We start from the raw sequence: 16,173 nt of genomic DNA, 5'->3' as shown, positions 1-16,173 counted from the left end.
TACTCTTGAAACGATAGTGATTCGGAATTCGTTCAGCGTCTCTTTCTATTCAATAGATTTTCGTGGAATCATTTGTAAGGATTAGAGAAATAATTACAGTTTTAGTGGTGGTAATATTGAAATAAATGGAACTTTCGAGCGTGGAGGATTGATGAGGGGATAATAACGTATTTTACTAATATCCATTTTATGCTCTTGAAGTTGCCGAATTCATGTCTAGACTTTCGACAGTCAGAATGTCAGAATTTTATGATTTTTTGGTTTATCACTTCCTCAAAAACCGTACAGTTCAGTTATTTGGTATAATTTAATGATATGTGAATTCGTTAGGTTTCGTCATTATTAATGATATATCAATCATAGAAATTTTTCCGTAAAATGAAAACTTTGATCCTCATCATTCAAAGAACCTTTTGCATCCGAGTTTGCATCGCTTTGCATAGATTGTGATAGAGAGAGAGGGAGAGAGAGAGAGAGAGAAAGAGAGAGAAACATTTCTCAAATAGTCAACCTACCTCAGATAATTATGATATTGGTAACATTCATTGTGACAATTGTATTCATTACAAAAAAAAATTTCTAATGCAATTTTAGAAACAATAGTTTCAGGGATATAAAAATAAAAATGTTCAATTAGTTTTTGATATTTACTTTCTAAGTGATAGTTTTCGTACAATATTGGATAATCGGGAGGAAATAATAATTCACTACAATGAATTTGGCCATGGTAATATAGAAACAATTATATTGACACCAAAACATTTCAAAATTGCTTGTTATCTCCTACAAGAATATTTATCCAAATCCAAAAATTATTCGGTAAGAAGCTTTGAAATTCATGGATCGATATCATGAGCGGTATCACAACTGATTTTTGTACCAAATTTCATTTGAAATGCTTGTATAGTTTGCCAGAAGATCTGTTCGGTAGACGGAAGGATTTTTTTTATTAGATTTTTGGATTCTGTACCTTCCAAAACGCAACTTGAGATTTCACGGGGGATTAATTTTTTTTATGATAATCGAAGGGGCGTTATTATTTTGAAAAATTTAGTTATGACAATCGAAATATATCATTGTTTCTAGTTTCAATGTTTTTTTAGCTATTATTTATGGAATTTTTTCGATGTTTTTATGAAAATGAAAATTGGGCCAAGAATTTTCAAAAATTTTACTATAATTATTAACATATTCACTCTTGTATATAATTCTTGTAAGGTAACCAATGAAGAAAAGAAAATTACAAAAATTCCTCTCTCGGAAACGGTTAAGCGTGAAACTGAAGGTATATATTGGTGCGATGATTATCTCAAACTTCTCCCACTCATAGTTTCAGAATGATGAATTCTTAAAAATACCCTTCTCGATATCCTCCATTCAGAATGAAGATTCACGGCTACGTGGTTACAGTTGGAATTTTGACGTGGAAGACCTGGGTTCGAGTCCATAGTCTACCGATATTTTTTATAATGTTAATAACTGCTTTTTTGATGATTTGGGATATTTAATCTCTACGAATAGGCATACACGAAATAAAATTTCTTCCATAACTGCTCAAAATTTACTTTCCACCCCCGCACGCCGAAACGTACCAGGCACATCTTCAGAACCAATTACCCAACTTCCAGCCAACAGATCGTCCCGTTATGACGTGGAGGAAATTAAGTCGCACTCACAGCGGGTCCATACGTCTCTCCACCGCATTAACACAGCCACTTCACTCCGTCTTGATGGGGACGACCGAAAAAAAAACGGCGGAGATGAAATCTTGTTCTCTAACTTTGAATTATATGCCCGAACATGATAAATCATGTCTTAATGCGCGCGACCTAACGACGGTCTGGCTGCCGAAGGGAGCGGGCGTACAGCGGTTCCCGGACGCTGCTCTGGAAGAAGAAGGGAATAAATATGGGAAGCGGTTCCAGAGACCGCGTTACTGGTTATTATGAATGCAATGATTTCCACAGGCCGTTGCAATGGTCCCGGACGACGGAATCGAGAGGTCTTTGAACCTCCCGCGCGTATATGTTGCGTGTGACTATGTTTCAGAGTTTTTCCGCAGGATCGAATCGATGGTCCTTCGAGATCGGATTTCGTTCGGAATCGGATCCTGAGTGATTTCGAGGGGGTTTAAGGGGGTTGTATTTCGGTTCGGGACGTGGATTTGGAGGTGAAATTATACAAGGTGTCCCAAAAAAGAGTTTATATTTGACAAACTATTATTCACCAGTTGTTAAACATTCAATTTTGTCAAAAAAGTCACACTTTTACTCTAATTGATCAATATAATACAAGATGTCTCAAAAGAAAGTTTGATAGGTCAATTGAAAACTAGTAAAACACATTTTTTTTGGCAAAATTCGATTTTATTATTCAACATAGTTGCCTTCGTAGTTCGTTCTTTTGTAGTGCGATTTGTCTTTCGCTTCAAAATAGGCCCCAGTTTCGTCGATTACTTCTTCATTGGCGCTAAATTCATTTCCAGTGAGCATTCTTTTGAGGTCTGAGAACAGAAAAAAGTCGCTGGGGGGCAGATCTGGCGAATACGGTCGATGCAATTCAAAACCCAATTCATGCAACTTTTTAATTGGTCTAATATGTGTAGAAAAGCGATTAAATACATAAACTTCAGATTTAAGCCAATGCAAAAGCCAATGAAGGGGTTTCTGGTTTCTGATACTTTCGTTTTGGAGATGCAGTAGCGGCAGTTCTGCTTATTCGATTGGCCATTAAGATCATGAGGATCTTCCGAAAACAAGTTGTTGGTAAACGTTCATAAGCAAAACCTGGTTTACGAATTCTTACCTTTGAATGTCATCTTGGGGTTTCAAAACTTTCACCAATAGAATTTTTTAGGGGTACAGCTTGAGATTTTTGAACAAAATTCGGTTAAGCGATGATATATGCACGGTCAAAGGATTTGCACGCTTCCGATTGGGGATCATCACGAACAAACCGATTAACCCGCTTCGCGTTCTTTTCCGTTCTCAATAACCTTGGGCGACCAGGTTTTGGTTTATCTATCATTGAACCGGCCTCCTCAAACTTTTTTAATCATCTCTGAATGAAAGCAATACTTGGCGTATCATTTAAATTACAGAATTCCAAATGAAAAATTATGATTTTTAGTTTTTCCAAATGCACAGAAACCTTTCTGCTGCAATTGATGACTCCACCCCAATCTTTCATTAGTAATCAACAAATTGAAATATAATTTGAATTTGTTGAGGGGTCGTTTGCTCTTTTTTACTGGTCGAATCTTTGACAATCGGTATCAGATGGCAGAATATGATTACACGTCAGTTTGATCTGTCAAACTGACGTGTATTTATATTCTGCCATTCGATACCGATTGTCAAAGATTCGACCTGTAAGCGAAAGCTAACGACCCTCAACAAATTGAAACTTATTTTTCGTAACAAATCGTCCGATAAGAACGGTAAACCGAAAGAAACAATAATAATTATTCACCCCAAATTCTCGACGCTGATTAGAGAATCGACACGCGGAGTTCAACAACCGTAGTTCGTCAACACGACAATTTCACAGAAGATTATTCATCGATACACGTGTAACTGTTATGGGCTTAATTCGAGAATTGGGTAAATGGGGTTTGGCGCATCAAGCGTTCCACGCATTATCCTTTCAAATCGTCCTGTTCGGGTCCTGACGCTTCTGGCACGACTTCAATTAGACGGCTCTGAGTCCCTGAGCTTCTCAGATTCGACAATGTGTTCGGATGTCTTAGTTGAGATCGTCTTGAAGTGATCTACCAATTAGGTAGATCTTAATAACAATAATTCTTCTTCATTTCAAATGAGGTTCACAAATAAGGTGCTCACCTTGAATGAAATAGAGTCTAAATATGTTTTAGTGGTTAGCTGTCCAATATGTCATTGGAGAAATATCCCAGTTTATAAAGCTCAAGTCTTACAATCGAAAATTTCAATTTATTTTTGAATGTCCTTAATCGATTTATGTTCTTAATGCTATTTTAAAAATTCTCGGGAAAATTATTGAATGTTCCTTGTCTAATTAAACTATATTTGCTAGGATTTTCCATTTAGGGTCAGTTTATGAATTGAAATATTTGAATTTTGTATTCTTGAAAGGATTTCGCTTGGTTCTTATAATCATGTTATTTCACAATTCTCTACAATTCTCATGGAAAAATTATCTGATTAAAGTTCTACCTTAAATGTTTCACTTGTGCTCTAAAATTCATTAATTGACTCTATGAATACCTCCAGAAATTTAGTAGTGTCTACAATATTTATAACCTCAGTTTCTTAAGTAATGCTGCTTGGTTTGCTTATGTATTTCCTTCTTTTGCTCCTACCAGTAGATTGGTGTCATCCACATAGTTAATTGATGTTTCATCTTCATCTGCAATATCTTCCAAATCATTCAGGAAAATTAGTAATTGAAGTGGCCCCAAAACACCTCCTTGCAGCATTCCACATTCATTCATCAGGTCGCTGGATTCAGCATTGTTTGCTTTCTTGGTGGTTCTCACTTTTTGCTTCCTTTTGGATTGATACAATTTGATTCAGAAAATGCATATAAATGCATTGTAGCAAATGTTCCCGGTTCATTGGTTTGTTTGCTTTTGACAAAGCCAAAAATAAGCCAGTGCTTAGTTATCTCCTTCCAATATGTTCTTTGTTAGTTTAAATATGGCTGTTTGTGTAGATTTTCCTTTCAGGAATCTGTGTTGTGTATTAATGTGTTGATCTTGAGAAGATGTACTGTAGATTTGTCAAGTGTTTAATATCTTCCAATGACTAAAATGATTATTTTCCTTATCTTCTTCTTCATCTCAATTCAAACCTAAGACTTGTGAGTCCAGCTTCAATCCTCGATGGACGTTGATTCTCAGAGGTAGGGGCTTGACTTGATATTCAAGTTACTCGACTTAATTGGGCTTGACTTGAAATCAACTCAATTTCAAGTCGAGCAATCGTTTTTCAATATCAAGTCAAGTACTTGATAAATAAATACTTGACTTGATATTGAAAAACTACTACTTGACTTTAACTTGTTGATTTCAAGTCAAGCCCAAGTCAAGTAGTTTGGATATCAAGTCAAGCCGTGAATCCCTACTCAGAGGAGTATCTTCATCTGCCAGTAGGTCTTCTTGTGCCTGAAATACTTCGATATTAATTCGTCCACTCAAGTAATTTGGAAACAGCTGCCTCTGAGAATTCCTCATTTTTGGAACTGGCCGAGCTGGAGATAAGCGGAAAGCTCCGGATGGAAACCGAGTAATTTTTCCGCGCCAGTAGGAAAACTAACCATTCCGATAACCGGACGCCGGTATCCGAATCCTCATGTTTTCCGGGTATTTTCCGATATTCGCGTCTCCGAGATTCTCCCCCTTATCTGCCGCGGGTGGAGGCCTTTATCTGTGTCGGGACGGCGTTGGAGGAGGACTGCACTCGGTGCATCGCCGGATACGTCGTCATCAGATGTCGGATAATCAATACGACGGGGGTGGAGTGGACCTTCTACGGGGGTGAAAAAAAAGAACGGAAAAGGGTTGTTGCATTGTGACGAAACGTTGCAGTGGGTGGTTGGAAGTCGTTCCTATCTTGATTCAGGACGGAGACAATGGCTTCGACTTGGGAGGGTACGGAAAAATCAGAGAGGGCGAAGAGAAAGGAGAATTTCCCTTCGGTGTTAGGAAATCTGTGTGGAAAATGGGGGTTTTCACGAAGGAAACCGTATGTGGTTGTTGTGGTTGGGTTGGGGTGTTAGGATTTGCGTGATTTATCGGGATTCTTTTTCAATATTGGAATGGAGAGGCAGGGATCTTCACGAACAGAACGATTAGCCGGTCCATGTTTTCTTTCGTTTTTTGGTTTATCTAATGCTGAGCCGGTCTCCGAATGAGAGGAATGTTTGATGCAACATTTGATCGACGAAAACCTCGAATATTGGAGAATTTTTTGTAAAATTCGCGTACGCACAACGAGCGAACAGCTCCCGAGAAACACGTGACTAAATTCCCAAGAGCTTGGCTACCGATTGACTCATCTTCGTACCCCTCCGAATTGTTACGTTCACATAGTAAGTTGATACATAGTATATTCTAAAATAAGTTGCAGAATGAGCTCTTGATATCGCCTTCTGCAACGAGTATTAGACGATATTTTCTCTATTTCAATCAAGTTTTGTGAAATATTGTCGAAATTCAATGAAAAATTCAGATCATACATTCTAGTGCTAGTATTGTATCTTGGCAGTTGGTGTGACTGTTACGAAAATTGACAGATTACGGAATTTGAATTTGAGTCGTACGTTTCGAATTTTCAAATAATTTATAATTACGCATTAAATTCGTGAATTATGTCTGATGAAATCGATTACCACCACCAGAATTTAGGAAAATGGTGAGAAATGTTCCAAATCATTTCAATATATCCAAATTATATTATATTGACAATTGACGTGTGTTGAAATTTGATAGGATAGAAAGTCAGTGTAGACAACCACAAAACAAGAAATATAACTGAAAACAATGCTGTAATAAATTCATTAAAGCACTGTGTTTAATACTGTAATGAACGTACTGAAATAGAGAAACAAATTTACACTTTCTTTTCAGCCTTTTTTACGAATTGTATGAATATATTATGCAAACGTTTAATTTTTCTTGCAAATATTCCTTGGGAATTATACAGGTTAATATTTATCTAGAAGTTTCTCTGTAGAGAATTTCAAAGTTGTAAAAAGAACTATAAATAAACAAATAAACCAAATAGAAAAGCGTGACTAACACACATCCGCTTGCATTTTATGCACCTTTCGTCTAGTACCTACCCAGCTACCACGGTCGTATTGGTATCTAGTGTATTTTCTCATACTTTTTCTATTCGAAATATTTGCAAGTCTAAGCCCACCACATATCACCATCGTGTTGCGAAATGTGTTTTATTTCGTATTTACATGTGCACTATACCTGTGCAAACGATGCTTTATGTGTTGACGGCAATATAAAAATTATTTCTATCGGAAAGCAAACAAATATTAAGTGAAATTCCCCCCCTGAATTGCCAATTCAGTTGTCGGATTTCGATGGAACCAGTCAGATCAGAAGCGAGTGATTTCGTAAACGGAATTGGAGATTGAGAGTTTTGGCTTTTCTTGAGATCGCCGCTTCGGTAACTATGATGGACGTTGTTCTGCGTTTTTTACTTTCACTATTCTCATTTTTCATAATTTTCAGTTATCGAAATTACGTATTTCGAGCAAAGAAAGTTTTGAACTATTATTACCCAGGAATATTTACAAATCGAATCGAGTAGGCGCCGAAGAAATAACATTACAAGGTAATAATAAGCGAGTAGTATACTCTGTTTTATCTATTAATTTATCATTAAGTGATTTTCAATTAATCATTTTATTCCCCAAAAATATTTATTCAGCTTTTAAATTGATACAAAAATGAACAAAGTTATTAATAATAATTATACACTATCGTGAACATTTCATTAATTAGGAGTTGCATCAAAAAATTTATTCTCTTTACAAAATGGGTAGCAGAACATTTTCGAACAATGAGTTTGCGTTATTTCGATAATTTTCAAGTCGATTCCGGAAGAAGAATGAATGACTATTAAAATCACTCTTCATTAATATATTGATTATTATCAATAAATATATTGATTATCATTAATGATTAATATCATTAATTATTATTATTATTATTAATGTGATTAATAATAATAATACTCAAGAATATTTTATGGGTGTAAAGTGTAAAAACCATATCATTTTATATATAATTCGTACACAAAATGCAATTACTAAAATTTCGTTAGCTCGGAAAAACTGTAGGAGATAGATATAAACAGTTCGATGTGAAAATTATATATTCTTGATCTGGAAACAAGAACTAAAATTGAAACAATAAATTCCTGAATTACTATCCAACGGCGTTGAAATTGATAACGCGATATGATGTTGAATGGAATATTTTTACTGATGATGATCAAGGAATATACCAAGGAATTTTGTTAATAGAAATATATCGCGAAAAAAAAACAAAAATAATAATAATAATATCTTGTGTAAAATTTGGAGAGTTTTTAACATGATTTTCCGAGTGTGCGTATGATGAAGTGCCAAGCCCTGCCAAGCGTTCGTAAACGAGAACTCCTCCTCATTAAAAAACTGTGCTTCTTCCTAGGTTATCCCTGACATCGGCCAAATGGGCGTCTTCAGCAAAATGCCCAGACCCGTGCTGATAGCATGAAGAGATGGAGAGTGTACTGTACAAAACGCACGAAAAACAGGCTTTGTAAACCAATAATGGATCGAAGGCACTTCAGTCACATAGGTCTTGGTTGATTTTTTGTTTTTGTTTTCGAATTTTGTTTTCGTTTTATTTTCCACGAAATACTTTTTCAAACTTGTGATAGCAGTGAGAGTGTGTGAACTCAAGATTGCTTGGTTTTTGAAGTGATCTGTGTATGTGATGCAACAATTTTTCCTAGAGTTTTGTGAAATTTCTACGACAAAATGTTCGAAGTTTGGAACAGTGCCAGCACGAAGCTGGAACAAATACACCAAACGCAGACGCAGCTTCAGCAGCCTCATACTTCCAGCGGATCTATTAAAGGTATTTTACTGTTTTTTTCATGTTTTTCTTCTTTGAGAAAAAATTATTTCATGTTATGAACTAAATTTATTTCACATTCAGGTGTTTTGTCAACTAAAGTGAACAACTGTTCATGGAAAAAAGTATAATTTGGTCCAATTGCTCTTCATCCAACATTGAAATAAAATATTTGATGCGTTCGGTTCTCATTGGATGGAAATTCATTTTTTATAGTGAACACAAATTCCACAATATTATAATAAAATGATACAACAATTGTTTCACCACACTGTGGCATCATCAGCTGTTTACATTTTAATTATCAGTGAAAATGTAAACCATCAGGTGTTTATATTTTACTTGCGTCTACAAAATAGTTTGATGATTATTCATTGAAGTCCGTATATTTTTACAGCGAGGTACTTTTTTCAAAACGATAAAATAAATTTGGAGGAATAAGGCATAGGTATTTTGTGTTTCATGAAGTAGTGAAATAGTAGAAAATAAACTGATATAAACGATCAAACTTCAGTGGAGATTGCAAACAATTGCAATGGAAACAAATCTAAAAACACTGCAAGAATTTTCACTATCGTTTATTGCTTTCTCGTAAATTATCTCTCAAATCATTAAAAAGAACTATTAACTAATGGAAAGTTATAAAAAGGAAATGAAAAAAAAATTTAAGAAATTTGAGAGTGCTATAAGGCACTGATATATTTTGAAAATTTTCTTGAATGAAATTCAGAAGAAATCATTACAAAGGAGGCAAAACTCTGATTTTGTGAAAATGTATAAAAGGGCGCGTAAAGTACAACCTTTCGATGAAAGTAGGAACTGTTGTAATATTCCTAATTTTTACTGATTTTACTGTTCTGGCAACATGGCACATTATTTTTCCCTCCAAATATAGACAAATCACGAAATTCTTTATTTCGGAAAAGTTATTTAACTATTATTTTCCTTTCATTTTCTTCAAAATAATTTTTTGACGAAAATTTAACTGGATTACGTTTCGTATTTTTTACTGTTACTTGTGTTGGTCCATTAGGCAACAACCGAGTCTCAGCTACTCGTATTTCGAAACGGTTCGAAATCAGAAACATTCCTACGGTTTTTCCGACCGCAATCATCAACGTGAAAAATCGTCCCCCGATAAGGGAAAACAAATTTGTTGCCACCATAAAACGACCGTATTCTGACATAATCGCACTCCCTAACCGATCTCTCGAACCGTTGTTTATCTCTGCTCGCTGCTCAAATGAGGACGCACAGCATCCATATAAGGTCCACCGTTTCGCGGTAACGCCAGAAGATGTTCTCATTGAAATTCTCTCCAAATCTCGGTTTTGCAACTTCTTAACGCTGTATGGCGTCGTCTAGCTTATGCATTTCGCAGAAAATGTACGGCAGTATGGTAATACTTTGGTTAATTCTCATCGTGGTGTTCTTCTTGCCTTCTGTCGAGATGATACGTGGGATGAATCTGATTTATTCGGCTGCGTTTGCAGGTTTCCTTTAACAATAGGAGTTGTAGTTTGGCGGAGAGAGACAATTCACGAATTCGTGATCGAGCCAGCGGTAACATCGGGGATATTGTTGGCCCAAGATGATACCCTTGTGGGACACTTCTCGTTTTTGTGGCAACTATTGTCGGACTTGGATGCTTTATGAATGTCGATGCATTCGTTTAATTTGTAGGTTGATGAAGTAGTACATTGTGGAACTAATAATTGTTTTATATTCAATTCAAATTTGAAGTATTATGACTGTGAATCTCCCAAAAATTACAAGTTTTGAGCAGGTGAAATAACTACCCTAATCTTGTTAAAGGTTTTTTTTCTATAATCATGGCATTGTCCATGACAAGTTACATTTTACTGTTGAAAATACTAGGTATCAATTTCTGATTTTTGAAAAGTCAAAATTACGTTTCTAAAAATGTGATAATAAATTCCTCTAAAATAAGACATTGCCATAAAAAATTGTACTAACTTAACGAACTGTTATGGATCGTCTATATTATTTGTAATTTTAGAATAGAATATTTAATTTGAAAATTGGGGCCCCACGTTGGGCGCCAATTGTTATTGGATCGAAATATCAAATTTTGAATCAAACATTCTATCGAGCATTCTACTCTTATTCATAGCAGTACATGTTAATTACGTCTGAATAATTTTGATAATGAATACATAAAAAATTTCGGTTCTTGATTCTTGTGAATTGAGTAACTTAGGCGTCTATAAAATCAACCGAATTGGTTTGACAAAAAAAATTCCAAAAAGCTGACTGCTCGTGAACCCATTTGGTCAGCATATTGGGTCATTTTTTGAAGTTTTTGACCTTGGGCCAATTAACAGCAGCCGCAAATTAACTCCATCAGAGTCTTGGAATCTGAATTGTTTATGATATACCCGAGGATATGCCTAAGCTGGTAGTGCTGTATCCAAATTTGCCATAATTAGATTCTCACTACATTTACTTGTTTTATTTGTCAGTGACGTATTCTTCGCTATGTTAAGACTAGTTGAATTATGTGATTTGATCTTCAAATTGGTCAAACTGATCGGACCTGGATCCGCGTCTGTTTACAGGAATACCCCTTAAATAGGTCATGAGTCGCCAATGTCCAGTACACCAAATATCAAACAAATATCGCTCTGGAAGCAAAATATTCTTCAGATCTCAATTTTCCTAACAAAATGCTCGAAATGCATCCGTAAACCGATATTCATAACGTCTACTGTAAAATGACGTTATTTTTCGACGCGCGTGGCGTGGCGTTCGACGAAAAAAGCAATCGAACATCTCGTTCATCTCGTAGAAATTGTCGTTTTATCGCACTTCTTTCCACTCGTTCGGATGTAACAATTGCAAAACGAGAGAGGTTCCATTACTAGCTCATTATCTGGCTGACCTATATGTTGGGGAGTTCAATAAACTACCGAAGATAAGAAGTCACCAAACAAAAAAGAAATACAATGACAATATTTACACACTATTTCATTTTAATTATTGTATGTACAAATATCATCATGTTGATGCGTTGGTGAAACAATGTTGGTTTTTGTTCGACACAGGCCGGAGTGGAATATTTTTCTACGGGTTTTTTTTGGGTCGAGTGCGATATATTGTTGTTTTTGAGAGGGTTATGTCATTGGATAGGTTTACTCTGGAATTATGGAATATTGATCTTGAAAAAAAAAATCCGATTGAATCAGGAATTGAAAAGGGGTTGTTTACGATGGGGAACAATCATTTTCGTAGAATTATTTTTGACTAACCAGCCTTCGATTGAAATATATGTATAGCACCCACGTAGCGTTAGGGATTCTTGGACGTTTGATCAGTTTCGTATTCATGCGATTTTTTTTCACTTAATTTCGACTGAACATTCGACTACAGGGAACCTTTAGTAATCTATGGATCGTGCTATTAGATGTTGACAATTATTGTTATTGAAGAGGGTGACTTGATTAGTTGATTTAATATGTACAATGACATCAGTATAATTAGGTTCTATTCGATTTTCCACATAATCGAAAACGTAAACTTTTAAAATTTCAGGGGAGGTTGAAATCGATCGTTTTCCTCGTTCGATTCAAGGTTTATCTATGAAAATGAAGGGATTTCCAATAAGAGGTCTTATTTCGATATCAAAACACGAGTATACGAGTATATTTCAAGAGAAATCAATGGACATTTGTGTCGTTGTAAAGACGAAAGGTACCTATGCCATTAACGATGAAAGGTATCAACCAAATTGCCACCACAACTACAGTTGCACCATATCCTTTTCATTAAATTTTCCATGACAAATTCGCACATTTGCGACAGTGTGTCCTAGAAGACTTCAAGAATTCCATCTGGTCGTGAATCGATTGTCGGGCATTGGCAAAGGTCTTAACTTTGACGTGACCCCAAAGAAAAGAGTCCAAAGGTGCTAAATCAATCTGTGGCCAGTTGGGATTACCTCTTGTCGAAAATGAACAGGTTCACATCAATCAATCTTTCAATTAATTCCAGCCATGAAAATCATTAATTATAGCACGGTAGCACAATCCTTTCATCTTGATAGTCCCCCAGCCTCATTTTCGAATAAGTAAGGTCCAATCACCAGCCCAAAACCGCACCAAACAGTAATATGTTGAGATTTTCCGAACACCAAATGCGACGATTTTGCTTATGAACCTGAAATTTAAGAGCGTTCACACCTAAGATTAAGATTTAATTAAGGAGGGTTCCGTTTCACTGCTATCTAAAGGTCTATTGTGTCCCCATCAGAGCTATTCTCGCCGTAACGTGATCTACAGCTCGCCTCCCAGTTCCAGAGTTCTAATACACTCCAGTTTCTGGGATGGCTTCAACAAGTTTCTTTTCCAAAGCAGATTTTGCTTTGGCTAACGATGACAAGGTGATCCGGAGTTTTTTCCTTCTCCCCACGGAATCTGCACTCGTCATTTTCTACTAGACCCATTCTCATGAGGTGTTTCCTAAGGCTGTGAGGTATCCAGTGAGGAGGTGTAGTATATTCTTGCTAAGATTCAGATACTTCTTGGATATCGCAGTTTCAACGTTTCAAAGAGACTTTTTAGAATGATCCAAACCAGGAAGATTTAGCCAGTGTTTCTCTTTCGGGGTTTTTTTCTTCTCCTGAAACTCTTTCTTGTAGGTACATTTTCCTATACCATAGAAAGGTTTCGGGCCGATGAAAGGAGTTTGTGTTCCTTTTCTGTCAGACCTAAGTCTGTATGCAAAGTTAAGTGTTATGTCGTTCGTGGAATGCCGAATTCCCAAACCTTTTCCCAGCAGCTCAAAATTTTCCACCAGTTTCACTATTGCCTGCAGAGAAGATGCTTCAAGATGATCCGAGAGTGCTTTTGTTTTGCGAACTATGACTGCAAAATCTTCACTTGTTAATGCCATAAGATGACAGCTTCAAATAGGACAGCTGTCCAGCTATTCAAAATGAAATCTCATATTGGAAAACCCTGTAGTGCACGAAAAACCCAATTCATAAAATACTGACCCATATGAGAAGATTTCAAATGGAATCCAAAAGTTCAAGTCTAGAACCCTGAGTGTTGATTTAGTTCAAGTGATCACGATCATAGAAAAAAAATAGTCTTCTTCATGTCATCGGCCACATACATCCCAGCTGATGCGATCCTCGAATTCCAACCATAAAATCGCGACTCAAAAAAATGTCATACGTACATAACGGAGTTCCCACTTTCTCAATTGCCGCGTTATTCGCCGAATAAAACCGGCGAACGTATCACAATCCTATACTATCTATGTACGCGACCACAGAGTCGCTGCCGGAGAGCGCCGCCGTGAAGTGTTCGGCTGTGGCTGCGTGGAACGGGCCGAGCGCTATCCGTGTCCTTGTAGGAAGTCTTTCAACTTATGGCCTACTTTTCGTCTGTGTACGCCGCTAACCTCGGACCGCCATTCCACGGCTGCGGAACGATGACGATTTATTTATAAACCGCTCGATATAAACACTGTGGAGTTTCTGAAACGTGAGGTAACCGCGATTATGCGTAATCTGTAAGCGAGGTGCATTTCGAACGCGGGGAGATATTTTCGCCGACCTGATGGTCAGCTGATGTCCCGGCTGCTGATGGGGTCCTTGATGATGCCGGTTTGGGTTTGTTTGTGGGAAGCCTGAAAGCCTTTCACTTGGCTACGATGAGTTGCGGGTGTCTTCGCGGTTGTTTTCTGATATTTTTTTTACCACTTCTTTCTTTTTGCGTGTTGTGAAAACCTTGGATTCGAGCTTTCTGTATGTTTTCTCTCCAAGCCTTGTGTCGTTATCTCTCGTCTTCATCTGACGGTGTCAGATAGATTTATTGCGAAAACTTTTTTTGAATTTTATTATCCAATAGATATATTTTCCATTCTCGATTCTCCTTAGTTGTATTTGGTTTTCGCCTTGTTTGTAGCTTTGCTTTAGGCGTTTCTTTTCGTTTGTCCCTATCTTTAGGTACATTTTGTTGCATACGAGGCCTTGTCTTAATCTTTCTTCTTCATCCGAAATTTTTTTCGAATTTTATTATCCAATAGATATATTCTCTATTCTCGATTCTCCTTTACTTGTAACTTATTTGGATTTGAAACTTTTGGCCCTTTTTGTAGGTTTGCTTTGTGCGTTTTTTTCGTTTGTCTCTATGTTTTTATGTTTTTGGTTGCATACGAAGTATACGAAAACTCAAGGATTAAAATACGCTGTGTTGTAAAGGTTGCTAATTAACAAAAACACCATTCTAAGTACTCCACACAACGTTATAGCGATACAATCTCTGAAAATTCCTACCGCACTTGTAGGCATCAATTAGATTACAGCTGAAAAGCCTGTTATTATCTAACTCTGTTGAACAAGTCCAATTTTCTATTTTGAGATCATTTCTTCCAAATCATAGCATTACCTTTTCATATTCTCTATTAAACTAATTTTTGGTTTCAATTTTTATTCGGTACACAAAATTTTTCTTTGATTCGCAATCATTTTGAGATTAGCAAACATATGAACTGTCAAATGATTTTGTCAAAAATAATTGGAAAGAACATTATCCAGATATAAAATTCATTGCCAGCAAGTACAATTTAAAATGGTTTTCAAGGCACAACGGACTAACGGAGTACTATTCATGTTCAGTAGGTTATGTAACCATGCAGCGATACACGTTTAGAAATTGTTGGATTTTTTCATCAAAATCAATGTTTATATGTGAATACTGTGAAACGACAATAAAATCGTTTGTATCTCAGAAAATATATCTATATGCAGTGTGTACCACATTTCATAAAAATATCTGCATTGTGGTAATAAAATAATATTTTTTTTTCTGGAAACTTTACTACCCTGTATCTCAAAAATTAGCACGTTCATGGCATACGATCATGTAGGTTTTTTTTTTTAAATTGCTACGACCATATGTTTTCAGCTAATTGGCAGAAATAAATGTTTGAGTATAAAAAGTGTTGTTGTTCGAATTTGTCATATAAATCGATCTAAAATTTAGTGTAAACCAAAGAGAAACACATGTAAGTGTTTTTCTTTCAACACTTCAACCTAGGCCGGCTTGAGTAATTTTGGCGCCTGAAACAAAAAAATTTTTTGCGCCCCTGTTGAACAAAAAAAAAACAATAACAACATGTGTTCTGCTGAAAACTGAAAATATCTGGCATACAAAATTGTAGAATATTGTGGAAATTTTTGAATGTGTAAATATCAGCTTCCAAATAATTCAAAAACGAAGGTGGTGTTGTTTTTCGTATTATTATACCTCTCTGGATGGGGTAATACCGAGGGTAATACAGAATTCTGTTTATATTGGTTGGGCTGCCATGTGTTATTTCTTATACAGGTGGCTTAGTAAAGGCGGTTCGGAGATTTTTATTGCGGGGAATGTTGATAAACGCTGTGGAGCGGAACAACCTTATGTTATTTAAAAGAATCAAGGATGAAATATGAAAAAGCAGCCTGCAAACTTGGCCGAATCGTCGACCCCCAAATACAGGCACCTGAAACGGTCGCTTTACTGGTTCACCCCAAACGCCGG

The 16,173-nt window shown here is 36.3% G+C and overlaps 1 protein-coding gene across 6 annotated transcripts in view; it reads left to right on the top strand.

The window, feature by feature from the left end:
- LOC123675919 (probable nuclear hormone receptor HR3) overlaps positions 1-16,173 on the top strand; it is a 189,003-nt gene that overhangs the window by 99,129 nt on the left and 73,701 nt on the right. For 2 of the 6 annotated variants that reach the window (XM_045611508.1, XM_045611575.1), the window contains exon 2: positions 8,192-8,623. The exons of 3 other annotated variants lie outside the window; for them this stretch is intronic. In XM_045611508.1, coding sequence (XP_045467464.1) covers positions 8,524-8,623 — 100 coding nt within the window. In that variant the 5' untranslated portion in view covers positions 8,192-8,523. Of the gene's footprint in view, positions 1-7,079; positions 7,332-8,191; positions 8,624-16,173 lie in introns of those variants that run through there. One more of the 6 variants, XM_045611515.1, reaches the window with a different exon arrangement.

Source organism: Harmonia axyridis, chromosome 1, assembly GCF_914767665.1.
Source record: "Harmonia axyridis chromosome 1, icHarAxyr1.1, whole genome shotgun sequence".
Taxonomy (NCBI): domain Eukaryota; kingdom Metazoa; phylum Arthropoda; class Insecta; order Coleoptera; family Coccinellidae; genus Harmonia; species Harmonia axyridis.
The sequence above is the reverse complement of the archived record's forward strand: the minus strand, read 5'-3'. Positions and strand labels throughout refer to the sequence as shown.